A 27,778-nucleotide genomic window follows, 5' to 3' on the forward strand; every position below is an offset into this window, starting at 1 on the left:
GACCTGAAGCCCGACGAAGTCAAATGATCGTATTACAGGAAGAAAGGATTATTATTTGTATTAAAACACATATTATGTTGCATTTCATTTTATGTTAACTACATATATCTCTTTTTTAATGTTATTTCGCTTTGTCAGTCAGTTCAGCCTATTGCAGTCCACTGTTGGCCATAGGCCTCCCCAAGTTCGCGCCAGACATCCCGGTTTTCCGCAATCTTCATCCAGCCTACACCGGCAATCTTACGTAGATCGTCGGTCCGACGGGCCGGAGAACGTCCCACACTGAGTTTGAGCGAAGACGCGGTCTCCACTCCAGGACCCGTCTACTCCAACGGCCATCGGTCCTGCGACACAGATGACCAGGCCACTGCCACATTAACTTGCTAATTCTGTGGGCTATGTCAGTTACTTTCGTTCTCTCGCGGATAGTCTCATTTCTAATCCTATCTTTGAGAGAAACCCCAAGCATAGCCCGTTCCATTGCACGTTGAGCGACTTTAAACTTGTGGATCAGTCCCTTCGTCAGGGTCCACGTCTCGGCTCCGTATGTTAACACAGGCAGGACGCATTGCTCGAAGACTTTTGTCTTCAAGCATTGCGGAACCTTCTAAGTGAAGACTCGACGAAGCCTGCCAAACGCCGCTTTTACGCTTCACCTTAGACTAAAAATAAATGGCTGTTAATGTTATAGATAAATATTAGTATAATCAGTTTCAGTGATATTATATAATTTATTTATTTACTGATTTATTTTTGCTATAAATATAGACGTAATTTTCTTTAGAAACAATAAATAAACAATAAAAATTTTAATTATCGCAAAAAAATATTGTCGTAGTGTTGTAGTTATATGACAATTACTATATAAATTAAAATGATTAAAAATAAATTTTTAGTGTAATGTTTACATCACCTATTAATTTTTACATAATAAATATTTTTGCTAAAGTACAATAACCTGCTATAAAAAATGAGAAGCTAACTGGTTAGCTCACTAAGCTAAGCGAATGAAATCTATGACCTCAAACATAAATCATCCTGTAAAACCAGTTTTAAGAAAGGATACTTCTGAAATTCATAGACATATAGATTTTATGTAACTAAAAGTGGGAAAATTGTTAATTAAGATAATATACAAAAACGATGGTTATATTTACATAATTTTGTACCGAAAAATATGAATGTAATATGATTTGCTATCAATATTGATTTCAATCCAATTGTTGGCTTTGAAATACACAGGCCGAAGACGGGCAGGAGCGTCTTAGGTGCGACAAAGTCAACCCTGCGGTCACCAACCCGCCTGCCCAGCGTGGTGACTATGGGCAACACACATGAGTTCACGCCATTTTTGGCGCGAGCTTATGGAGGCCTATGTCCAGCAGTGGATTGCAATAGGCTGAATTGATGATAATGATGATTACTTGAAATATTTCGTTCCATAAAAAAACTTACAAAGTCAGTTCACATGTATTCTACGGCTTATAAATAAAATAAGAAAACACAAAGAAACAAGTCCATTAGCGTAGTTGACAGTGACCCTGGTTTTTGCTGGCATCAGGTTTGTAGGTTCGATTTCTACGCATAGTTTAAGTGAAATATTTATTTATTTACTAGCTGATCGCGCAAACGTTGCTTGTCATATTTGTTATTAACCCCTTTAGTCCCCTCCGCCCTTATATAAAACTTAGGATATGAAAAATAAATGTTGGTCGATTCTCAGACCTACCTGATATGCACACAAAATTTCATAAAAATCGGTTTCGGAGGAGTATGGTAACTAGATTATATATAAGATTTATATACGTTCATTTATTTTCCAAAATAATTGTGTATGCTCGCAAACGAAAATAAAAACCGAAAATTACATTAACAAGAGATACAAAAAGAACATAAAAAAATACAATTGAATTGAGAACCTCCCCTTTTTTTGGAAGTCGGTTAAAAATATGTTTGTTTGGCGGCCGTTATCTTAATTACAGGCATTAATTTACCTACCTCAGGAACAGACGACAGAGTTTGTATATTAATGCGCTTTATTCATTAATTTTTTTTAAATATTTATATGTACTCGTATGTAACAAACGAAATGTACTAATAAGATAAAATACGTAATTTGTTAATGTATGTATAAGCTAATGTCATCTCAGGTCACTGATAGATAAGAAGTTTAGGAATATCGGATACTACTTGAGAGTTAAAACTACCAAATTAATAGATAAAAATTTAAAGAATATAGATAGAAATTAGGTTTTTAATTTTAATGGTTAATTTAATTCGGTTATCAAATATAAAGAATAAAAAAAATTAAAAAAAATACGAGACCTCTGTCTATGTTTTAAAGTAAACAAAATAAATATTTTCTTAAACAATTCTTTTTTAATTTGTTTAACGTCTATGCTTTTGTCTTTCATACCAATTCTCGGTTTCATGCCTCTCGCGCTTCTGTTCCTCAAAGGATGGTCAGGGAAACTTTATTTCATCAGGGAAAGACAGACAAAGTAAGACAGAATTCTTTCACCAACAAAATCCTACCTTATCATTGAGTTGCATAGGCTTTATTTGAATGGTAGAAAACGGAATCTTCTAAATCTTGATATTCACGCGGGCAAAATGCTGCTATATCGTAAAGTATCAAGATCGCCAAGCCGCCGTATATCCTAATAGCATCACAAGTAAACAATGTACTGTTACTTTATGTACGGGTGATCAGTTACCGACAAATTACGTTGAAATTACAAGTGTCATTGTGTTATTCGAACTACAAGTAATAAATAGTTAATATTCTTTTTTTAAATATACATTTTTTTTTAAAGTACGTATGTGTCGATGTGTGTGTAAATTTAAGTTTTAGAAACAATTAAGTTATGTTGGGCATATTAAATTTGTGTAAAAGTTTAAAACGATTATTATTGCTAACTAACAAACTTGGCGTACTTACCGCCCTTTTTTTTAAATAAAACTTCGTTTTTTTTTAACTAAGCAGGTTAGGTTAGTAGGTTACGAACATAATTTTTTTTCCTTGGTGCAGTCATTCGGAAATTATGCGCGTACATCGACGATTCGTTTTTATTCATGTAAATTTTATGTCTATTACACATCTATTACATAAGCATTCCTATTATTTTAGTTATTTTTTTTAATTTGATTTATTGATGACTAATAGCACACAATAAAGAAACACGAACATTACTATTTTAGAGGGAAATTGCTTCCCGGATTTCGAGCAGGATAATTCCCGCTGTGCTTGACCGCAATTAAAGTCGATAAGTTTGTTATAAGTTCTAAAAATCAATGTAGGGGCTACAATGTAATGATTTTATTATCAATGAAATTAATATATTATACATACGTGACATTAATGGTTTAATTTCAAAACAAAAAACAACAATTTAATACAATTTAAAAAATTATAATGTTAATATTTATAATAGTGCGATATACTAATAGTATCGTTTATTTTTTCAGAAATGACTTCTGACAGAGTTATATGCTCACTGGTGATATTATTATCATTGGTATACAGATGTAAGTGTATCTATACTATTATAATATGTATCATATATGTACATACATTGTGTATCAAGACAATAATTAGAAATATTTATTGAGGTAGTGTACAGCAAAAAATATCATGTTCTAAATTTTGAGCACTACGTCTGGGGAAGTACCCCTTACAGAAGATTACAACTAAATAATACTGCTCCAAGTACTGTGTTGTGCTTCTGGGGTAAGTAAGGTAGCTAGGGCTCCTGGGAACGGTCGGGTATAGGGTACCCTAGTTGATATGCTCTAGAGTTTGAACAAGTATGTCATAAAAAGTCATACAACAATAAATTCATTTTATAGACATATAACTAGCCGAATTGGGGATTGAATAACATAGCTTTTTTTTTGGAAACAGTCGACTTTTTTAATTTTCTTTTGTACAAACCTCATACTGCCAATAATAAGCAAAAAATATTCTATTAGGTGTAGTCATTTAAAAGTTATCCGCGTACATACATTTCGACGACTGATTTTTATTTATATATGTATAAGTCTTGCCCTAAATAATGTGATAAAGAAAAAAATATTTTTACATAATAGTGATCACGAAAACACTACTAAAAATTTAATTTAATTCGTATTATTTTTATTTTACATATATTTATGATAGCAAGTATGTCTTTAACACATAGCAGGACGGTACGGACTACGGTAGTTTTGGTAGTTCATTAAGTACATATAGGTTAAATTTAAAGTAGCTAAAAATAGAAAATTGACAATTTAATTTATTTGTGTATGCAAACAAAATAATGACATAAAATATGTTTAAGAAGTTGTTTTGCTACAATTATGGACAGAGGTCTTCCTTCTGTGTAGGAAAAAGGTTAGAGCTTAATCCTCCACGCAGCTCAACTATCATTTTACCCGCATTGTCATTTATGTAATCTTATACTGTATAATATATTTCTAAATTTAATTATTTATTATCATAAGATACTAATTCAAAAAAAATTCCAGCGACATGCATCAGCTGCTACTATTGCAACAGCGCGAACAACACTGCCTGTTTGGACGTCAACATGTACGAGGATGAGATCCGGTCGAGACTCATACCGATTGTTCAGTGCGAAACCGCGATACCCAGTTCGATCGCGCCGAGCTTCTTTTGCAGGAAAATCGTTCAAACCAGTAAGTGGCATATTCTTTAGGCCATATAGGTATACTGTTAACTAGATGACCCGAAAGGTGACATCTCTTCCAAACTGTCATCAACTTGTTTTCTGAATTTTTTCAAATTTTTTATTATCTAAATATTTTTCGCAATTTTGGAATCTTTGAACAAGTAAAAAATTGGCTTGTTTTAATAAAGTAAAGAAAAAAACCAACCTCCATTCTCAACTGCCTTCAAACCTTTATCGAGGCGACAACCTTTTATCGAGTGACTCAAAACACAAAACAACACAAAGCACAAATGTGAAACAAATTTTCCATGAGAAGGTTTCTTCACCCTTTTCCATGTGAATGTCGGGATCAAAATCGAGGCAATTCAGTATTAGGATGTGCTTGTCTAGATCTCTTGCAATGCATACGAAGCCTTATCTTTTCTATGATTTTTGTCTGAAAAAGTAAAGATTAATTAATATTTTTCTCCCGTTGTAACAAATACAAATAATAATTATTAAAGTGATATTTTAATAATTTGTTACAAAATTGTGCCAAAAAAAATAAATTACAAGTTCAGTTAGTATATAATATTATGAAAGATAAAACAGATATGGTTTTTTTTAATATGAATTATTTAATTTTCTAGTTTTCCATTCCCACCGAGAATCGGAAGTCCGGGTAACGCGTGGTTGCGGGTGGGTTCAAGATGAAAGGGATTGCTATCGCGACGACAACAGCGACCACCTGGGCACAGTCTGTCAATGTTTCAATGACCTCTGCAACAGTGGTGACAGCGTTGACCCCGCTGGCATGACTTTGATATTCATCGTCTTCGCCATGGTTTTACAATTCTTGCGTTAAGGCCAAGAAAGTTGTAAAGTTGCCAAGATTATTATTAGATTACAGTATCCACAATTTTTATGTCAAGTTTTTTATACAAATTTTTGTTTTATAACAATGAATAAAAAAATAAAAAAATATGTATTTTCATTTTTCGGCCTTAAGAATATATTTACTTTGAAACAAGCTGTTTGGAATGCAGAAGTCAAGGTTTTTAATGATTACTTTCTTCCTTGAAAAGTCTAAAAAATTAGAAAACGAAAGCACAGCCACAAGCAACTTCTATTTTGCTGTTCCTAATTGTTATAAATAATGAATAAACGTCGCACACTCAGTGAACCCGTAAATACAAATAATACAAAGGCAAATGCCCAGACCAAAATGAATATGACCTATATACAAATGTTTGCTACGAGTGAGTATCGAACCAGCAACATCCACCATGACGTCACATATATTATTATTATTTTTTATTTTATATTTTATTGTATACCACTAACACATTACAAACAGAGATAAAAACGTTTAAATTTACCTTGTTGTCGTTGTAAACATAGTGTTAATTCAATTGGAGCAGCTTACAAAATTTGATAAAAATTGGTTTAGCTGTTTCGGAGTTACATACCGCTAGCAGCGCCAGCTACTGGGTCCAATTGAGATAAACACTACCCTATCTCTCAAGTTGGACTAAATTACAGATGCTTATAAAATTTGATAAAAATTGGTTTTGTAGTTTCGGAGTTTATCTGGAACATACATCGTGACACGAAATTTTTATACATATAGATACATTAATACGCGAAGCAAAAACTTTTTACGAAAATTACGCGGTCGAAAGAGCATAAAATTTCGCACAGTTTATACAGAGAAGGAGTGTAGAATACATTAAATCAATAAACGTACGCACGCTACGAAAAGAAGCTAAAAAATATGTAAATAAGAGCAGTAGTTCAGAAGTTCCGCGCCGTACATTCACATCTGCGATTATTTTTTATTTATAAATTATGAAAATAATAACAAAGTTATAAATCCAGTTATCGAAATTTTGGATTGAAAAGTAAATTTAATCCATTTAACTAGATCTTTCAGTTTAACCCTAAAATACTGCCAACAGCATCAGCGGTTGGGGAAAGCCCTTTTAGGGTGCCGAGCTCACGGTGTTCTGTTTACAATTTACTTAATTAATTAAACTCGGGGTATGGAGGTACTGCAAGCGAGTTTTTATGATATATTGCATAATTATTTACATTGGCAAAAAGATAACTTATGATAATCCGTTATACTTATATAGTTAAAATCAGCTCACCGTGATACTGCACTGTCTTACGAACTGTCAACTATATCTGTGATTTTCTAACTTACTGCGTATTTTTTTTTAATTTTCTTTCCACAAGAATATGAAGTATTAGGAAACTTTAAAAAGTGAATTAGTGAAGCGAGTCTAGTCGTTCTCGACTTTAGCGCTTCAGTCACTTAGTCAGTTTAGCCTATCGCGCCAGATATCCCGGTTTACTGCAATCCTCACCCAGCCTCCACCGGCAATCTTACGTAAATCGTCGGTCCCGCGGGCCGGAGAGCGTCCCTCACTGCGTTTGCCAACAAGCAGTCTCTACTCCAGGACACGTCTGCTCCTGTCGGTCCTGCGGCACAGATGACTAGCCCACTGCCACTTCAACTTGCTAATTCTGTGGGCTATGTCGGTTACTTTCGTTCTCTCGCGGATAGTCTCATTTCTAATCCTATCTTTGAGAGAAACCCCAAGCATAACCCGTTCCATTGCACGTTGAGCGACTTTAAACTTGTGGACTAGTCCTCTCGTCGGTGTCCACGTCAAGGCACCGTATGTTAAAACAGGCAGGATGCATTGCTCGAAGACATTTGTTTTCAAGCATCTAGATCTTCGAAGTGAAGACTCGACGAAGCCTGCTAGACGCCGACCAGCACAACCGAATCCTCCTCTTAACTTCCTTCTCGAATTTTTTTTTTGGTTTAGTTAAATGGTGTGCCCTCGGTAGAGATACCTAATCCTGAACAATTTCGAGAAGGGTACCATCGACTGATACCGGTCTCGGTATGACTTTAGCGCTAAGCAACATTTTTTTAAATTATACAGTGGACGAGTATGTATAGTATAGTAGTACGCACAAGAAACAAGAAAAAAAAATCTAAAATTTAACATAACCATTATTTAAACTACGCGTTTGACAGTTCAAAAGATAGAAAAATATCTGTTGAGTCGGGTAGTTCTTAATACAATTTTGTAGTTTCGAATTATTATTTTTTTCTTTGTTTAAAATATTTTTAAGTAACGCTTGCAGTCAGGCCATACATTTTTTTAAAAGTAAACCTAAATGCAACGCAATAAAAAATGCCAACAATAAAATATTTCGAAACCTTTTTATTTGTTTTGTATTATATTCTAAGAAAAAACGCTTCAAAAATATTTATTACACTGTTTTTCTTCTAAAATTCTGTTTTTAATTAATAAATAAAAAATTTCAACACGGACACACAGTCGTCAGCTATTTACCTTAGTATGGAACTTAATGCTTGTTTTTTGGGTAGCAACCGATTGATATGGACACAGTTTTTGTAATTAATTGAATCTAATTCTGATTTTGTTGCAATTGTTTGTTTTTTTGAAGTAAAATTTCTTTACGCACGACTTGGGAAGTAAGCTGTTGAATGCGTGACGAGAGCGTTACGAAGAGTGTGATAGGTCAATGAAGATAGAAAGAAGTTAAGGAGGAAAGTTACGTTTCGTATATTACTGTAGGAGCTAAAAAAGTTTTACTTCAATCGTGTGGTCTTAATCACTGTGTATTGTAGGTGTGCCTATAACAATAAAATAAGATAAAACATTTATAAAAGCAGTAAATGAAGCCTTTCACCTAAGCATGGCAGATAGGACACATGTATAATTAGACTGTGACAATCTGTTTCATACTCCTACTGATACTTATTTATACTTAAGATTTGCTGATTCAGCCCACGCACCACCTGCCAAGCGTGGTGACTATGGGCAACACATATTAGTTCACGCCATTTTTTGTGTGAACTTGTGGAGGCCTATGTCCGGCAGTGGACTGCGATAGGCTGAAGTGATGACTGATTCAGCCTATAACATCACACTGCTGGGTGTTACACTGTTCTACTACTGGGTTGGCGGGTACATGTGTTTTTATCTAATGTATAACTCTTAAATTAATAATATGATTTATTTTAAGTTAAAAGTAACAAAGGCTTAACTTTTATAAATAAATGAGGTTTTTTTTAAAATTCGATTTTAATTAAAAGATTAAAAGATTTTTTTTTAACAAATGCCTTATAATTTTAATATAATGCGATGAATGTTTGTCAAAATAAAAGCACAGTGTACGTATCGTTGCACAAATTTATTTAAATAATCTTAAGTAAGTGTTAAACAACCATATATTTTTAGCACATTATTATTTCTTACAATAAGAAAATAATTTCGTGGATTTATAAAAGTTATGAATCCAACCAGCCTTAGAAATTATTTCCTCATTTTGATTTGCGTAAACATTACTTTTTAATAAAACACTTATCAACTATAACTTAACTCTATCTCTTGAATTAGTTGGCGGTATTTTAAATTTCAATTTTATTTCAAATGACAAATATTACAATATTAAGTTTCTACAAAAAAATTGACGGATTCACTTCAAATTTAGTATAACAATTAATTAGTTATATAAGAGTGGGTGTAACTACATATGCGCTTATTACAATTATAAATTATTTCGATTCGTAATTATTGAATTTCGTTTGATTTTTTTTATTTGACTATATCATAAATTGATCAAATATCACAAAAAAATATTATATAATATTAACTAATCATTTAAATACTCAATCATATTACTTTTTTACTAAAATATTGTAAGATTTTCTGTAAATCAATAATACATAGACTTAGTTGAGTACATTTGAAAGATATATATTTATGAGACGGCACGTCATTATGAGATAATTACGTTAGCTTTGCGTTTCTCTTTTCGCGATTAAACTCAGTTTCTTCTAGCATTTCACTCGCTTCGTTGTCACTTAGTGGAAGATCTGCAAAGGAAAAATATGTATAAACCGCGTGGAATCTAATAAAAAGTTATTGTTCAGTTTGCAGAATTAAAAAATAAATAGATTTCTAAAATAAAAGTAGCCTAAGCTACTCCTTATCACATCAGCTGTCTGCCAGTGAAAGTCACCTCAAAATCGGTGCAATCGTTTCAGAGATTAGCCGGAACAAACAGACAGACAGACTGACAGAGAGACACAAAAATTGTAAAAAATGATATTTTGGTCATGTACCGTGTACCATCCATTTACATTTAGTAAAAAGTGGTTATTTTAATATTACAAACAGACACTCCAATTATATTTATTTGTACGTATCTGTACTAATATTATAAAGCTGAACAGTTTGTTTGTTTGAACGCGCTAATTGAGGGACTAATTGGTTCGAATGGAAATTTTTTTTTATGTTGTATAGTCCATTTACCGAGGCGAGCTGTATAATATTTAGTACGTTTTTTTACACATTTAACGGGTGAAATGGCGGAACTCATCTAGCTTATTACAATTTCATAGTTGTTTTGTGTTACGTCAAGATTGCTTACCTAACAAACATACTTCACAAATAGTACGCAAACACGCTCGCAAGCGCTAAGCGCTGAAACATAAAAATATTTGGCACGTCTAGCAGAAACCTATACAAAATAGAAGAGTTCAAGACATAGAGCTTAGTTGAACAGCGTTGTGACTAAAATAGTTCCGTCACTTTGACGATAATGGACACGGGAGTACCAATTAAACCAAAGTGGAGTTTTAATATACCTACGAGTCTAGCGAAACTAATTTACTCTTAGCTGTATAGAACGATACGAGATAGATAGATACGAGAGTATATATAAAGTTTAAAAGCTTTTAAAATAACGCAATTTAAGGATAACGTACTAAAATATACGTATTATACAGCCTATATCCTCCCTCGGTAAATGGTCTATTCAGCACAAATATATTTTTTTAATTCGAACCAGTAATTCCTGAGATTAGTGCGTCCAAACAAACAATCAAACCAATTCTTAATATGTATGATTTTATTTTTGTGTTACCCACAATTAGGAATTCTAAACATTTTTGAATATCATATCAAAAATTGACCGCTCCAGCGGGATTCGAACCCGCGTCTCCGACTGGCGCCACGGTTCGCTTAAACCGAAAGTAAAAATCATCATATCAAAAATTTCGCTCTAGTGGGTACATCGTTCCATAGCTTAATTGGCTAGAGCGCCGACACGGTCAGTCGGAGACGCGAGTTCGAATCCCGCTGGAGCGGTCAATTTTTGATATGATATTCAAAAATGTTTAGAAAACCAATTCTTTACTGTTATTATGTAATATATATTTGTATGTTTAATAATTTGAATGAATGGATAGTAATTTAATATCCATAATATATATTTTTTTACTGCACTAAGAATTCTAAAAAAAAAAATAAACTAAAGTTATTAGAAATATATCTTTATGAGTATAATGTTTTGGGAATAACGCCTGAGTGATTTAGCCGTACTATGTTTACTAAACGTTATTTGAAATTAAGTTTCAATATATTCAGAAAACTTCAAGGAAATACTGACATTCTCTATATAATGTGAATAAATGCAATAATTGCTCGTGATTACTTAATAATATATTAAAATTATTATTTTAAATTTTTACCGTCAATTTCTTTCTTGTATGCCCTGCCCAGCCGTGGACCGAACCACATTCCTTGCTGGTTCGACGTTAGCTTAGACTCCCGTTTGTCGAAGTTGTTGCGTCTTTCGTACAGCATATTTTCTAGTTGCGGAGATATCTGAACGTCAGATTGTGATAGACCGTTTCTTCCGACTCGCGGGAATGCATAGAGCTGCCTTTTAACCTGTTCATGATCTGTTGAAAAGAGTTGAGGTTTAGATTTCGTTTTTTCATTCGCCATCTGAATGGAATTGAAATTATGTGTAGAGTCTTGACGAATTTATGTATTTTTGGTCGGAAAGCCTAAAAAAGTGTAAATGAGATACATAAAATTGTCCAGAACAACGATAAATTTGTCAGTTTATTACATTATACTCTAAAGAACTTCTTTTAATTAATGCCATAAAAGTAAGGATGTAAGGGAATTGTTTTCTTCTCTTAGCTATTATATCGGTGATAAACATTAAAACACCTTTCAATATAACACAATAGTGTATACACCTAATGTTGTAGTAGTACAAAAGTGTTTCAGTTTAATAATGTCTTAAGAGCCTCAAGTTTTGACGCTACACGCATTCCTTAATATCACATTATCCTTTTTTAAACTAAACTGTTGCCAAAGTATTATTTTTACCTTGGTAATCGTTGACCGGAACCTGCCAAGTTCGTTCCGAGGCGCGACCTATCCTCGGAAACGGATACAGGTGCAGTACTCCATCACGACGCAATGTTTTAGTAGAATCTACAATGTGACAACATGCTAAAATTACAAACATGTTAAAATTCATACAATACGTACAAGAAAGGTGGATAACTTCGTTTATGGTTTAGAAAATATAGATACAAGTTACAATACATGCAGTAGATGGAAGGGTAGTTAAACAGATTTGCTTAAAATTCATTCAATTACTTTATTATTAATAATAAATTTTAAATGTAAACAAAAATTAAGAGAGTTTACAGTAAGGTTACTCTCACGTTCAACTTGTACGAGCGATTTATTTAATGCTGTATTCACGAGAAGATGGTCCGAAATGTGCGTCAAACGGAAGGAGAACCTTAGCGATGTTGTAGTGCGGGCAGGTTTAGTTATCGTTACGGATATTGAGCGATAACCTTAAACTTTACTCCGAAATTTTAGAGATTCATATCAATATAAACTTATTACAATATTTAATTATTATTTTTTACTGAACTAAACTATCGTCTGCCTGCGATCCCTACACGATGCGAAAAGCGACCCCCACTCGCCATATTCGTGCTGATACCTAACTAATCAAACGCTGAAATACTGGACGTCAACTCTGCTTCGTTTTTGTGATAATCTCTTAAAATCCCCGACTCTTCAAAAACAAAAAAAAATCGATAAATCTAGGGATAGTATAAACCGGAAATCAAAAATATATCACACTCTATTTATATCAATGTAATCTTTCCCCGCTGTGTTTTCCTTATGAAAGTTTTTATTGTCAATCATTTTTCAACCAAACTTTTATAAGATGCGTTACATATATTGGTCGCTCATTACTAAACAAAACAAGAGAGTGAAAAAGTTAAACAAAATATAGACAAAAACTTTACAAAACATGTAGTTTCTTGATTGTTTCAATCGACTGGTACATTTTATATGAAATAGCTTATTTTTTTTTTTGTTAAAGTGTTTCCTTCTTTCCTTCAATCAAATATTGGTATTAATTTGAATATCACAATTATAATAGACTGTAAACTGTTTTAAAAGTTGCGTTCAGTTCTATTTATATGAAAATGTGATTAATTAATTAATTGTTAAATTAAAAAATTAATTTTTTTTTTAATTTGTCATACTTTCATTTTGTGTAAATATTTTTATATAATTATTTGAATTTATTTTCATCTTGAATAAGTTAATAATTACGTCTTTGTGTATGAGTTTCAACTATTCTAATGAACAAAGTTTTAGTGTGAATTGTTCATCAATGATAAAGTTTCGCAAACTTTATTCATTTTGACATGTTTATATTACAGACTATCAGAGCGTATAAGATCATGTTTGACTCAGTATTACTATAATAGATCTCATAGATCATGAAGTCATAAGGCCTATTTATTGAACAAGGCTATAAAACACGACTATAAGTCAAGCAGTTGTAAACATAAAGGTTAAAGCTCAATTTATAAATATAACTGTCTAAATTGCGGTTTTCATCTAGTCTATTTATATAGTAGAAATTTAGTATGACGTTCTTGTAAAACAATAATAATTACTTTGACAAAAATAAGTAGGATGCTGTGTAATTCGTGAATATAATAAAACTGCCGAAAATTTTAGTTAATAATAGATATATTTTTAACTTTCTAGTATTATCTACGCAATAAAATTAAAATATTCTGTATATAATGAGGTAGTTGAGCTGGATTTTATAAATTAAATTTTGTTTAGACTTTTTCAAATTAAATACACGTTTTGGGCGTCGTTTTGTTATTATATTATCATAAAATTAAAGGTTATATGAAAGCTTTCACGAATAAACGTTATTTTGATCGTTTTTAAAAATGCTAAAGGGTTTGAACAAATAAACGAAAAAAAGTCTCAGGCGTTCCAGATACTCCACGCACTCATTAATATTGAAGCTATCGATCTAAGCGAAGGTGTTTTTGGTACAAACCGCTGTTGCGGACCAAACTACAGCGTTTTTATTATGCCAAGTGAAATTTTTAGCTTTAGCACCTTCAAAATAATACAAAAATCGATCTTAACATTTACTTGGTTTAATTCAAGCATATTACGCAAAAAAAATTGTTTATTTTATCATTTATTACTAAAAGAAATGTGTTTGCTTGCAAAAGATAAAAAAGTGTGTGTGTACTTATGTACGTACGTAAGAAGTTATACTTCATTGCCTAGCTAACTTCACGTTACTGACTTCTTCTTCGTTGACTCGCTAACTTCAGGGTGTCGGTTTTTAGTGACGGTGTGCGCGCGCATCGTAAAAATTAATCTCATCATTTATCCCTAACCGTCAAAAGAAGTATAACTTCAAAAAACCGACTTCAAATAACAGTGACAATTTATACAATGCCCGTAAGCAGGCGATAAATTGTCAATTAAATTCGCATTACTACCTCAAAAAATACTCGTTAGATTCCGACGATTTAAATGGGCGTCATGAAAAGTACTACTTTCGATTTGAAAAAATATGCACCAAATCGATACACACAGTAAAAAATTATATATAACAGACACAAAAAATACAATAGAAGTTCCTAATTTCTTTAAGCGAACTAAATAATGGTTAGTTACTTTCACATGGGAAATCATCTGCTAAAATTTACTTGTATACAGAGGATCGTGAATCACTGGAACGTTAATAATATTAAATTTTTATGTTTTCAGAGGATACGCTTAGGCGCATCGACCGTCCACAACTCGCCGCAGCGCTCCGCATAGCGCCTCCTCCATTCCGACGACGTTCTAAGCCGAGGTGCGATCTCGCTAGGAGACACCCTTAGGACGAACGTCACCCTCGTGCCCTCCAAGGGCCCATATCTTCCTTCGCGGCCGGTGTCTATAGTACCCGGCCCCCCTCACCGGTGACGCTGTAAAGGCCAGTAGGCCAACAGCAACAGTCATTTCGAAAAAAAAAAAATATTTTCAGATTTCATACAAATGTGTCTAGAATAAATTACTGTACGTGATACGGCCGCCAATTTTTTTCTGATGTATAATAAAAAATATATTATTAATAATATACCCGTAAATACAATATTCCTGTAAAATTTGGAAAATAGGACCTAAATAAATTATATCTTTATAAAAGTTATTTGAGATTTTACTCGCGTGTAAATTTTATTTGTCCCACAAGAACGCTTTGTATTCGTAATTCACTTTCCGTGCACGGAGTTAATTAAAAGTTGTTATAAAAATAAATAGACGAAAATTAATTTTTTAAAATTCTTAATTACGTTATTCAAGGGTCATCAAATTAAACTTCTTGTAGTATAATAATCTTAATGTCCAATAATTTCAAGAAAACATATTTGAACAAGTAAATAATACGAAAATATTAAATTTTTCTATGAATTTTATCGCATGCTTGACAATTATTTAAACAAATTGTAAAGAATTATATTTTTCATCGAATAAAACAGAAGTAAAGCAAACAAAAAAGCCACCTGGAGAATTTGCTTGTTTATCTAAACGCGCTAATATTTAAATACATGAGTGAAAAACAAATACCTCAAATTGTTCGGTTCGGTCAGATATAGTATTTCTAGAGGCCCATCCAAATAATGAGGAGGTTGAGAGTATAGAACTTTTTAATGAAACCTCTTTTTTAAGTTGAGAGTTGTCAAGTTATTTTTTTTTAATTTTGTTAACCATATCGTAAAACTTATTTACTAAGTAAACCAGCTTTATTTAGCAAGCAATATAAAATTATTAAAGTACATACAGAAACACTCAAATATTGTTATATTTTTTCCGTATTTTAATGAAAAGTTAATGTTATCATAACATTGTCATCCCTGAGGGACGGTGACTAACAGCATCTCGTCTCATTTGTTTATCTTAAATTAAAATAATCCTTCTCGTTAATTTCGAGTATTAATTTAAATCTTTAATAAGACTCTTTTTTTACATACAACAAGGTCGGCAAACAAGCGTACGGCTCACCTGATGGTAAGCAATTACCATAGCTTATAGAGACCAGCAACCCCAGAAGCATCGCAAGCGCGTTGCCGACCCTATCTTCAATCCCCCTAGAAGCTGTGGTCACCTTACTCACCAACAGGAACACAACACTGCTTGAAAGCAGTTATTATTTAGCTGTGATCATCTGTAAGGTCTACTACCCCAGTCGGGCTGCTCCATATTTTGAGCAGGGAATTTCCTGCTATACCCTACCTCAGATACTCTTTTTTCACATAAGAATAATCTTCTAAATATATTAAATTAAAGACAAACTTTTATAATAAATCTAACAGTAATAACACCATTTTACAATTATCACCTAAAAATATTTGTGCTTTGTCGAACTTGAATATGTCACCTGGTCGACTAGTTTGAACATAGCACTTCAGCCTGTAATATCCCACTACATGGCATAGGCCTCTTTCACCATGTAGTAGAAGGATCAGAGCTTAATCCACAACGCTGCTCTAATGCGGATTGATGGATATATTCCTTACTATGAGTAACGATCGCTATCGGGTGTACATGATAATAACCCGGAGCAACAGCTTAACGCGCTCTCCGATGTACGGTGGGGAGAACCAGAAGGACTAACAACCAGATCAGAAATAAATAGGTATTTGTATAAACACAAATATCAACTTAGAGCGTGAATCGAAGCCGCGACCGTAGATGTTTAAGCGCCTCCGACGCGATACACGCACCTTTACACCAGAGTGGTCGCCAGTCGTAATTTGAACATGCCACCTTAATTTTCTTTAATGATATTATTTGTGCATGATTTATCACTTCAGCCTATCGCAGTCCACTGCTAGACATGGAAGGTAAGCCGTACGCTTGTTTGCCGACTTAGTTGTATAAAAAAAAACTTCCAGTAATATCTTAATGAAACAATGATGGAAAAACTTGCGATTGAAAAAAACTCGACCAGGCTCTCTGTATATGTTCCACTCTGTCAATAAATTTAGTTACATATGTAATATTGTGAAAATATGGGATGGGTGATTTTGGCACACTGTCTAGGGTTAATCACTCATCATCATCACTTCAGCCTAATACAGTCCACTGCTCGACATAGGCATCCACAAGCAAAAAATGGCGTGGACTCATGTGTTTTGCCCATAGTCACCACGCTGGGCAGGTCGGTTGATGACCGCAGAGCTGGCTTTGTCACACCGAGGACGCTACTGCCCGTCTTCGGCCTGTGTATTTCAAAGCCAGCAATTGGATGGTGATCCCGCCATCGGTCGGCTTTTAAGTTTCAAAGTGGTAGTGGAACTGTGTTATTCCTTAGTCACCTCTTATGACACCCACGGGCGCATTTCTATCTAATTAAATATTTGGCGTGCTTTATTAAAAAAAGTATTGCTTTTACTTTACCTCTTTACATTTTTTTCGACACTTATCCATTTGTTTTTTCTCTCAAGTCCTAGCCGATTTTTATTTTCACAACATTTCCTTATGTTAATCCTAATGCACTTTTAAATCTAACATTTCGATCTCAAAAATTGAATTATTGAGAATTTAAGGTAGGTATATATTTTTTGGGCTCATGAATCCAAAATTAGTAAAGAAAGACATTCAGACGTGAAATTGTTAGTATTTTAATGAAAATTCGTTTTCTCACTATCGGACTACATAGTTAGAGCACGAATTCTAAGGAGTTAGACACAATGAATGCGGAGCGGCGTGTCTTTCAGCGGTTAAGTTTAATTTACATTACTATTGTGCTCAAGATTTAATTTCATACAAACAAATGCAAATAAAACTACGTTTTGTAATTTATATTCGATTTTCAAATTCATTTCAAACCATTCATCACAACGTCTAACAATATTAATCCGTTTTTAACCGACTTCCAAAAAAGGAGGAGGTTCTCAATTCGACTGTATTTTTTTTTTATATGTATGTTACATCAGAACTTTTGACCGGGTGGACCGATTTCGACAAATTTTGTTTTAATCAAAAGGTAGTGTGTGTCAATTGGTCCCATTTAAATTTATTTGAGATCTAACAACTACTTTTCGAGTTATATCTAATAATGCGTTTTTACTTGACGCTTTTTTCGTCGACCTACGTTGTATTATACCGCATAGCTTTCTACTAGATGTACCGATTTTGATAATTATTCTTTTGTTGGAAAAGAGATATCCCTAGTTTAGTACCATGATAAGGAAACCAGGATCTGATGATGGGATCCCAGAGAAATCGAGGGAAACTCTTGAAAATTCGCAATAACTTTTTACTGGGTGTACCGATTTTGATATTTTTTTTTCGTTAGTAAGAAGATATCCCTAGTTTAGTACCATGATAAGGAAACCAGGATCTGATGATGGGATCCTAGAGAAATCGAGGGAAACTCTTGAAAATCTGCAATAACTTTTTACTGGGTGTACCGATTTTAATAATTTTTAATTTAATCGAAAGCTGATGTTTATCATGTGATCACATATCAATTTTATCGAGATCTGATTACTACTTTTTGAGTAATCTTTGATAACGAGTAGTTACTTGACTATTTTTTCGTCGATCTACGTTGTATTACTCGTCGATGTAATTGAAGTCGGTTTTTTTTCGTTTGCGAGCAAACACAATTATGATGTGCATATTCTTATAGTTTGTTATTGCTTAAGTAATATGTATATGTATGTATGTTTTTTTTTTAATTTTGTTTTCTTAAAAATTGTAAGAAATCAAAAAGAAAACAAAATGTAAAAATGCAAACACAGTCTACATACAGCTTAAATGGCGTTGAACGGGACATATGTTAAGAGAAAGTAAAGAGAAATGGACTAAGTTAGTAAAAGAAATAGAGGAAGAGAAACGAAAAGATGGGAAGATGACTTCAAGAAAATAGCTGGTCCGGTATGGACTCGCTTAGCAAAAGATAGGAATACGCGGGAATTTTTAAAAGAGGCCTTTGTCGACAGACAAGCTGTTCCACATAAAAACACTCAGTTGCCGATCATTTGAATACAAGTTAAATTTAATTAAATCAATTTGTTGTTTTTTAGAAAGTAAAAGAAAGAAGCAGCAATAAAGGCTATTTTATTTATTTTATTTTATATGTATGTATATTTCCGTGTATATATATGTATATATTATGTATGTACACCTCCATGTCGTCTAATTCTTTTGTCATGTCCTTTTCATGCTAGAGGTTGTCTGGAAGAGATCTCTTTTAGCGGTAAGACCGCCTTTTGTATATGTCTATATTTTCTTTCTTTCGATTAAAATTTTTCTCTGATAGTGTACAATAAAGAGTATTTGTATTTGTATTTGTTAGTACTTACGACTGGCCACTACTGACGCTAGCAGCACCACCGAGAATATAATTATGGGCTGCATTATTCCTGTGGACAAAAGAATCTCCATTATCAAATTATCCAAAATTACAATTGTTACAATTTCGTGTTTATGTGTTTGAATGAAATAGCCTATTCGTATTCGTTCCTTGCGGTTTCATTCGCGTTGATGGTTATTGCTATTAATCTCTTTCTATGAGTTGTAGTCATATATTAGACAACTTATAATACTTCTGTACCAGTTAATTACAGTGAACAGAATATAAATTCGGTATTAGAGTATTCAGGATTTTTGTCAGATAAAATCTTTGTTATTACCTGTGATCTAATATTAGTATAGATATAAACAATATATTTCTAATAACCATAAGTTACAAATTATAAATTAAAAAAGCGATTGCGAGTAGCATTTATGATAAACATACTACCTATTAAATGTTGGAATCTTCGAGAAAGACTGCTCACACACTGCTATTTTCTTTCTCTTATAAGGATTTTTTATAACTGGCGTTATTGTCTTGTTTAAAATCTAAAACATACTAACACATTAGTAGACAGTAAGTATATTGTTATTACACAGTATCAATAAGAAACACGAAACTTTCTAAGACATTTTATAAGATATTTGTAAAGTCAATGTTAGATAAGGTATATTTTTATATGCATAATAATAAGTCCAATTGTTCTTTGGTACTCTTATCTATTATCTAAGAGTATATTTAACTCCTTTACCAAATATATGGAGAGATTGTATTAAAAGATATGCTTAAACATTTACATTTGGTCTTAAATTTTAAACGTTTTGGTATCTATTAAAATAAATAAAATTGGAGTGTCTGTTTGTAATATTAAAATAATTGCTCTTTACTAAATTAATATGTCTGTACACGGTAAACATACTAAAATAACATTTTTTTTATAATTTTTGTCTGCCTGTCTGTCTGTTTGTCCGGCTGATCTCTAAAACGACTGGACCGATTAACCGAGTTAAATAAGAAATAATTTTCTTAAAATATAAATAGGAAAAAACAGACTTCCTAATATTTCTTTATATGGTACTTATTTATTCTTCGTTTGAGCTAGACTTGCTTTTTAAAATAGGTAAATTATGTAATTTATAGTGTAATTGAAAGCAGTACTTAAATCATTTCTAAGCCACATTTTGTTGGCACATAAACACCTAGGCCACATTATAATAAGATACAAAGATGTATAAAAAATAATATTATTCCTTAATTATATTCGTTACAAAATTTTGAATAAGATTGGACGATGTCGTTTGTCATTGAATTACTCAAAGCCCCACGTCTCGGTAATCTGGACCCTCAGGGAGATGCTCACTCACTAAGCCAACTACCTGAGCTGCGAATATTACTCTGAATAATAAAAAGTACCGTAGGATAATGAAAAGTTTTATTTAAATGTTAAATAGAGACGTTCATTTATATAACGTTTTTAATCTTACAAGGAGCAACCTACGTTTGCGTTTTAATATTTGATGTATGTAGGAGTTTTTGATTATAATTATAATACAACCTCATACAGTCTACACCCAACTAGTCGTTATTGAGCAATAGAATTTTATATAACACGAATAGGAGTAATAAATTATCTATATATATGACAACAAAGTGGACAGTTAATTATAATTCCTTAGCGAAGTGTGGGTGACTTCAATAACAAGCCAAACATGTTTATTTTTAAATAGAAGTTAAAAGATAATAATTATAAAAGACACCTTGAACATAATAGACCGTCTTAGACACCAAGAAGTACAAAAAAAAAACAGGATTAAATAATCGAAAAATCATATTTTATGTCATGTAAGAAAAGGGTTTAGTGTGCTGTGCGGCTAGGGCACCAAAGAATATAGCCACCCCATCTCTTCCCGTCGGTATCGTAAGAGGCGACTAAGGGATAACAAGGATCCACTACCACCTTGGAACTTAAGAAGCCGACCGATGGCGGGATAACCATCTAACCGCTGGCTTTGAAACACAAAGGCCGAAGACCGGCAGCAGCATCTTAGGTGCGACAAAGCCAGCCCTGCGGTCACCAACCCGCCTGCCCACCGTGGTGACTATGGACAACACACATGAGTTCACGTATTTTTGCAGTGGACTGCAATAGGCTGGAATGATAATGATGATGATGATGATGAAGAGGTTTAGTCTACTACATGTGTATGACATTTTAGTTTTTGATTTTAAACATGTATTTTTTTTAAGTCTTTATTTATATAGTCATACACCTATTAAAATGTAATATCGTTTTTCTCCCTTTTTATATGGCGTGCATTGTTTACCTTGATCGGTAATATAATACAAGATATAAGTATATTTTATGTTAATAAAAGTAATGTGTATGATGTAGTCACAACAATTGAATCTAAATAAAATAATTGTGTTTGCTCGCAAACGAAAAAAAATCGACTTCAATTACATCGACGAGTAATACAACGTAGATCGACGAAAAAATAGTCAAGTAACTACGCGTTATCAAAGATTACTCAAAAAGTAGTTATCAGATCTCAATAAAATTTATATGTGACCACATGACAAACATCAGCTTTCGATTAAATTAAAAATTATTAAAATCGGTATACCCAGTAAAAAGTTATTGCGGATTTTCAAGAAGTTCCCTCGATTTCTCTGAGATCCCATCATCAGATCCTGGTTTCCTTATCATGATACTAAACTAGGGATATCTTCTTTCCAACAAAAAAAAAATTATCAAAATCTGTACACCCAGTACAAAGTTATTGCGGATTTTCAAGAGTTTCCCTCAATTTCTCTCAGACCCTATCATCAGATCCTGGTTTTCTTATCATGGAACTAAACTATGGATATCTCTTTTCCAACGAAAAAAGAACTATCAAAATCGGTATATCCAGTTGAAAGTTATGCAGTATAATACAACGTAGGTCGACGAAAAAAGCGTCAAGTAAAAACGCATTATTAGATATAACTCAAAAAGTAGTTGTTAGATCTCAAATAAATTTAAATGGGACCAATTGACACACACCACCTTTCGATTAAAATAAATTGTCGAAATCGGTCCACACGCTCAAAAGTTCTGATAAAACATACATTTAAAAAAAATACAGTGGAATTGAGAACCTCCTCCTTTTTTGGAAGTCGGTTAAAAATATATAAAATTTTAAGACAAGGTAAGGTCTTTAAACTTTTCATAAACCGTTGCTATTAATATACATATTTCACACAATCAAATAGCATATTGTCTCGTGTATTATTTTGAGCGTAATAAATGAGCCTAATGATAATTAATCATTGTGATGTACAAGAATTATTTAATAGAGGAAAACTGAATACAATAGCGCTGAAGAGCCTATAATACACGTGTATCGTCACAGCGAATACTAATTACTAAATGTTTGTGGCGTACACAAACACTTACGTAGCATATTATGTACTTCAATATACATAGTTTTGTAGCTATGCCTTTAATTGTTTTAATAAAAGATCTATATATGTAAAAATGAATGTTTGTCTGTATGTCCTTTATAGAATCGTAAACTATGCATTTGATCATGTCATGATGTTCAGAGTGTTGTGCATGAGCGCACAAAGATTTCTGAGTTGATACGACCAGAAATAATTGTGTTTGCTCGCAAACGAAAAAAAAACCGACTTCAATTACATAGACGAGTAATACAACGTAGATCGACGAAAAAATAGTCAAGTAACTACGCGTTATCAAAGATTACTCAAAAAGTAGTTATCAGATCTCGATAAAATTTAAATGTGACCACATGATAAACATCAGCTTTCGATTAAATTAAAAATTGTCAAAATCGGTACACCCAGTAAAAAGTTATTGCGGATTTTCAAGAACTTCCCTCGATTTCTCTGGGATCCCATCATCAGATCCTGGTTTCCTTATCACGGTACTAAACTAGGGATATCCCCTTTCCAACAAAAAAAGAATTATCAAAATCGGTACATCCAGTAGAAAGTTATGCGGTATAATACAACGTAGGTCGACGAAAAAAGCGTCAAGTAAAAACGCTATATTAGATATAACTCGAAAAGTAGTTGTTAGATCTCAAATAAATTTAAATGGGACCAATTGGCACACACCACCTTTCGATTAAAACAAAATTTGTCGAAATCGGTCTACCCGGTCAAAAGTTCTGATGTAACATACATAAAAAAAAATACAGTCGAATTGAGAACCTCCTCCTTTTTTGGAAGTCGGTTAAAAAGCGTAGCAACGCGCGCAAGGTAGAAGTAATATATTATAAAATTAAAATATTATGTTTTTTTTTTAAAAAAAATTGGTTTGACTGTGCTTTTGTTTGAAGGGATTTTTGTATCTGAGTCTAGAAATAAAAAAGCGTGGTAAAAAATGTATTTTTTATTTAATATTTTCAAAGTTAATACCTTCAATAATAAGCCTCTAAAAAAACTTACGAAAATTCATATTATCTTTGATCTTATAGTTAATTTTGTGACGCGGTCCGGCCGGAACCGTCCGGTCCGGATCAAAAGTAACAGTAGGACTGGACACTCCAGCTACCTTAGTGGAAAGAAGGTAGTATAATTTTTTTTATTCTCAATATATAACCTGAAAAACGAGCATCTGTAAAGCCTATTGTGAAGTATTTTGTTGGTTATAATTATTTTCATATTTTATGCTCCTTTCAGTTCAGTTTAAAGGTTAAGCGCGTTTTTCTCGAAACTAAGATTTTCGGTACGGTTCACAAGATATCTCTAGTTCTAACGTATCGATTAGCTTATATTTTGGGACTGATTTTCTTAAAATTATCAAAGTGGTCCCCACGTCTGGTCTTATACAAAATATTATGTTACTATTTAAAAAAAAATGTGTATTTAAAAAAAAGAGGCAAAAAATTACCTGTTTATAAAAAAGATGCCACTTCGTGCATTTTTTTAATCGGCTACGTTCGGATGATTTTACATCCTTGTTTAATAAGAATTGGACTCTATTTTTATATTTCTGATCACTGGATTCATGTCAACCAGCAGGAATCTTTTTTTTTTGCTCCGATTTCATACTTTCGTAGATAATATAAAATTACTCCGATATCACAATAAGGATTTCATCTAACTGAAACATTTCATCTAGCTGAACAAAAGGAGAGTTCCAAAAACATGAAATATTGTGACGTTATTTATACATCCTTAACGATTGTTGATTGAATTTCTTTTTATAATAATAATAATAAACTTGATTTCAATAAACATTTTTAACAAGTGGTATCAATTACATAATTTACAAAGGGTTTAATTCCAAAAAAAATTTTGAGTTCAGATTGAACATTCTAAATAGATTATTATTTTTTAATTTTTTAATACTATCCCCCATTATACAATATATAATTTTGCAATTGATTAATTATCAATTTAATTAAACGTATTGAAATTTTATATCTCAAAGTTTTTGGAATTTACTTAAAGATAATAAGAAAGAAGAAGAAGATAAAGAAACGATATAACGAAGAAACGAAGAAAGAAACGATATATTAACAATCACGCTTTATATTTGCGGTTTCACAGATATTTTGTTATTCTTTCGTAGCATGCAGTTTCGTTCGCGAAATTTTTCTTAATCATTGAACAAAGGAATTTCAACCAAAGGCACAGCTATTAATCCGAAATTGAAATGGTAAACTGTCGACCAATACCCTAATATTCATAATGTATCATTTAGTCATGAAACAAAAAAAAACTAATTTTCTGTTTTAGAATATCGACGCCGAAAAATGTTCGATATAATTTTATTATATGTAGGTACATACATATATATGGTTAACAACTTTTTTATTATTAAAATATTGCACCAATATTTTAATATTTTTACAAAATAAACACTTTCATGTATTAAAAAAAAAAATTGAAATTTTAAGGCATATGCAATATTATATTATTTTAATATAAATACACGTTCCTGTATAAAAAAAGAAGTAAAAAACGTATTTTCCCATTTGTCTAAAAATCTATCAGATTTCTTTGCTTTGAGATTGTTTTTCAATAGGATATGATTTTGAATGAAAATATTAATTTCATTTATAATTCACTCTGCTTTTTAAAATATTTTAAATTTCTAGTCACACTTCTTAATATAATTTAAGTTATATGAAAGTCACGTGTGTAGCGAACTTACCAAAGAGTCCACCACCTGTTGCCTGAATGGTGAAAAGCTCTACGAGATGCGAGTTTATATACGGGCAATACGCCCGCGCGCAACCGCTTTTCAAACTTTACCCCAAATTTATATCGCATTTTAAAAATTTCAATGCAAATTAAAAAAATAAGATTCAATAAATAATGAGTTTTTTACATATTTTAGCATATTTATACGATGTCGATTCCAGTAAAATTGCTTTTAAATTTTAATCGATTACGGTAACAAATCTAATATACAAATTTCGTGTTTTTTATCAAACTTTTTCAAAGCGACTTGTTAGTTTTTGCGAAATTTATATGTGTATACAGTGTATATTTGGTAGGTCTGTAAATAGATCGTAGGCTATTTTTATAGCACTGGATAATAGTGTCCTTATCTGTGTGGCAAAATAACATTTGCTAGTAACGTTATAACATTTCATTGTAAGACGTCTAGGTCAAATCAATACCAAAAGTAATATTTTAGACTTAGACTATTTTTAAGATAAATTAAAAAAAATATCCCTGTTGATAGGTTGATATAATTCCTGTTGATAAAAAAAGTATTTTATGTTTTCTTAATTGATTAATTTAACTGATTTTTTAATGTTTATTCTTTATTTTTGAAAACAATATATTATAATTTTTAATGCTTAAATAATGGTATAAAGTATACATTATAGTATAATTATTAAATAATTTACTGAGCGATAGCTAATTATATCTCGCAAAAGTCAAAATCAATAATTAATAGTTAATAAACTATAGTTTTAGTAGTAGTATTAGTAGTAATATATAGTATAGTAATATAGTAATATAACATGTAACATGGCCATCCCCTGGTTCCGCCGTTAGCAATTTGAGCACCAGAGGATATTATTATATATAGAGGATATATATTGCGGTGAGGAATCACGTCGCAGTGCTTACAGATAATTCGCTTACATCCCGCGGCACTATTTTCAGGTCCTGACCGAGAATGACCCATCGCGACAACACAATATTCAACCACTAATACACCACGTAGATTTATCGTGATTTGTCTAAATTTGATATTGTAAACGTAAATAAATTGCAAAATAGTATATAAGATAAAAACTTCAAATATCTTGCTATTAAAATTTAGAAAATAAGATTAATTTATTTCTAATTTGTTAATGTTATTTGAATACGTTACATCATAATTTGTAAATCGTAATAGGTAACATGACAGGCGTATAACCAAAGCACGATCTAGGGTGGGCCGCTTGATAATAGCGACTATTATAACATTCTTAATTTCAATAAATACATATTTTTTAATTAAATGTTAATTGTGTACTGTTTTTGATACTATTTTAAATTTTATCGCCTAATTCTTTAAAATTTGTATTATTGTATTGTGAAACATTATCCTCAGATTAAGCCATGTGTATGCTCGTTACGTTTAATGTATAATTTAGGCTTCTCTCAAATTTTAATAGTATAGTGTACTTGCAATATGGCGTACTTTATGGTTCTCTATAAATAAACAGTTGCAGGTTCGATATCCGTATGTGACAAATATAACCTTAAAGGACATATACACATTTGTTGCCGTTTGGATGTTTGTGCTTGTGTTGTGTGTTTTCCGGGACTCGCAACACAAAATTTACAACTAGTAAAGGCTGTTGAGTGTTTGGCGTTTATATTTGGTTTCATCACTAATATTAAAATGTTATTACGTGTATTGTGTAATTTGTAAGGAATTTGGAATTTTATTTATCTTCTTTATTTTATTTCGTTCTCTGGTCTCCTTTGTTTACTAATTATTTATATTATTTATTAAATAAAATAAAGAAGCTTTTTATGGTACGTTTGTTGAATGCATTTGTGTATGTGTATATACATATAAATATATAATATATTCATTAGAAACTCGTATAATAAATAGTTTAGTAGTTTAGTTTTTTATACACATGATTTTTATTTCATGTGTCAAGTTCGGACTGACAGGCGAACGGGAACTGTTTTTTTATTTACAATTTGTTTTATCATCTTTAAAAGCAATTAATCTAATTTATTAAGTTTTTCATATAATACGAGTATTTTCTAATTTATTTGTTATAATTTTGTTTACATATTGTTTACAGATTTGCGATGGTTATTCACAGTACAATGTCTGTGGCTGTACGCTTTGTCTGAATATAGTAAAATTGATTTATCTCGTAGTCGAGGTAAACTAAATTAGTTCCCATTTCCGTTTTCAGTTAACTTAGAAGGTTTGGCGTTGTATGTAACAGTGCAGGCTCTACTAAAGGTTTCAGATGACCAAACGTACAAGATTATATTGCCACTTATCTTGAATTTAACTCATTTATAGGTATAATTATATTTTAAACTTTTTTTATCACGTCACATACATTAGTAATATATGCCTAGTATAT

The 27,778-nt window shown here is 32.0% G+C and overlaps 2 protein-coding genes across 3 annotated transcripts; one reads left to right on the top strand and one right to left on the bottom strand.

The window, feature by feature from the left end:
- The first annotated feature begins 2,686 nt into the window (after window positions 1-2,686).
- On the top strand, window positions 2,687-5,633 carry LOC123662867. Of its 2 annotated transcripts, none has more exons than XM_045597654.1 (4): window positions 2,687-2,767; window positions 3,469-3,528; window positions 4,507-4,677; window positions 5,300-5,633. In XM_045597654.1, exons 2-4 carry the CDS (start codon window positions 3,471-3,473, stop codon window positions 5,512-5,514), a joined length of 444 nt encoding a protein of 147 aa, XP_045453610.1. In that variant the 5' UTR covers window positions 2,687-2,767; window positions 3,469-3,470; the 3' UTR covers window positions 5,515-5,633. The 2 variants fall into 2 exon arrangements, with proteins under 2 accessions (XP_045453610.1, XP_045453609.1); XM_045597653.1 differs by having other exon boundaries at window positions 2,693-2,815.
- A 1,557-nt stretch (window positions 5,634-7,190) lies between these two features.
- LOC123662905 (CAPA peptides-like) lies at window positions 7,191-19,267 on the bottom strand (the record flags this gene model as incomplete). The annotated part of the gene is made up of 4 exons (XM_045597682.1): window positions 19,213-19,267; window positions 11,885-11,992; window positions 11,233-11,445; window positions 7,191-7,219 (listed from the first exon to the last, which is right to left on the bottom strand). Coding segments are annotated over exons 1-4 (405 nt in total), but the record flags the coding sequence as incomplete, so codon positions are not given.
- Between the last annotated feature and the right edge of the window lie 8,511 nt (window positions 19,268-27,778).

Source organism: Melitaea cinxia, chromosome 19 (assembly GCF_905220565.1).
Source record: "Melitaea cinxia chromosome 19, ilMelCinx1.1, whole genome shotgun sequence".
Lineage (NCBI taxonomy): Eukaryota > Metazoa > Arthropoda > Insecta > Lepidoptera > Nymphalidae > Melitaea > Melitaea cinxia.

What these genes read in the sequence shown, in the direction of transcription:
- LOC123662867 (XM_045597654.1), top strand. Translation starts at nt 3,471, where the DNA reads ATGACTTCTGACAGAGTTATATGCTCACTGGTGATATTATTATCATTG. An exon ending in ATTATCATTGGTATACAGAT is followed by an intron (nt 3,529 to 4,506) that starts GTAAGTGTATCT and finishes AAAAAATTCCAG; the next exon opens with CGACATGCATCAGCTGCTAC. An exon ending in CAGGAAAATCGTTCAAACCA is followed by an intron (nt 4,678 to 5,299) that starts GTAAGTGGCATA and finishes TTAATTTTCTAG; the next exon opens with TTTTCCATTCCCACCGAGAA.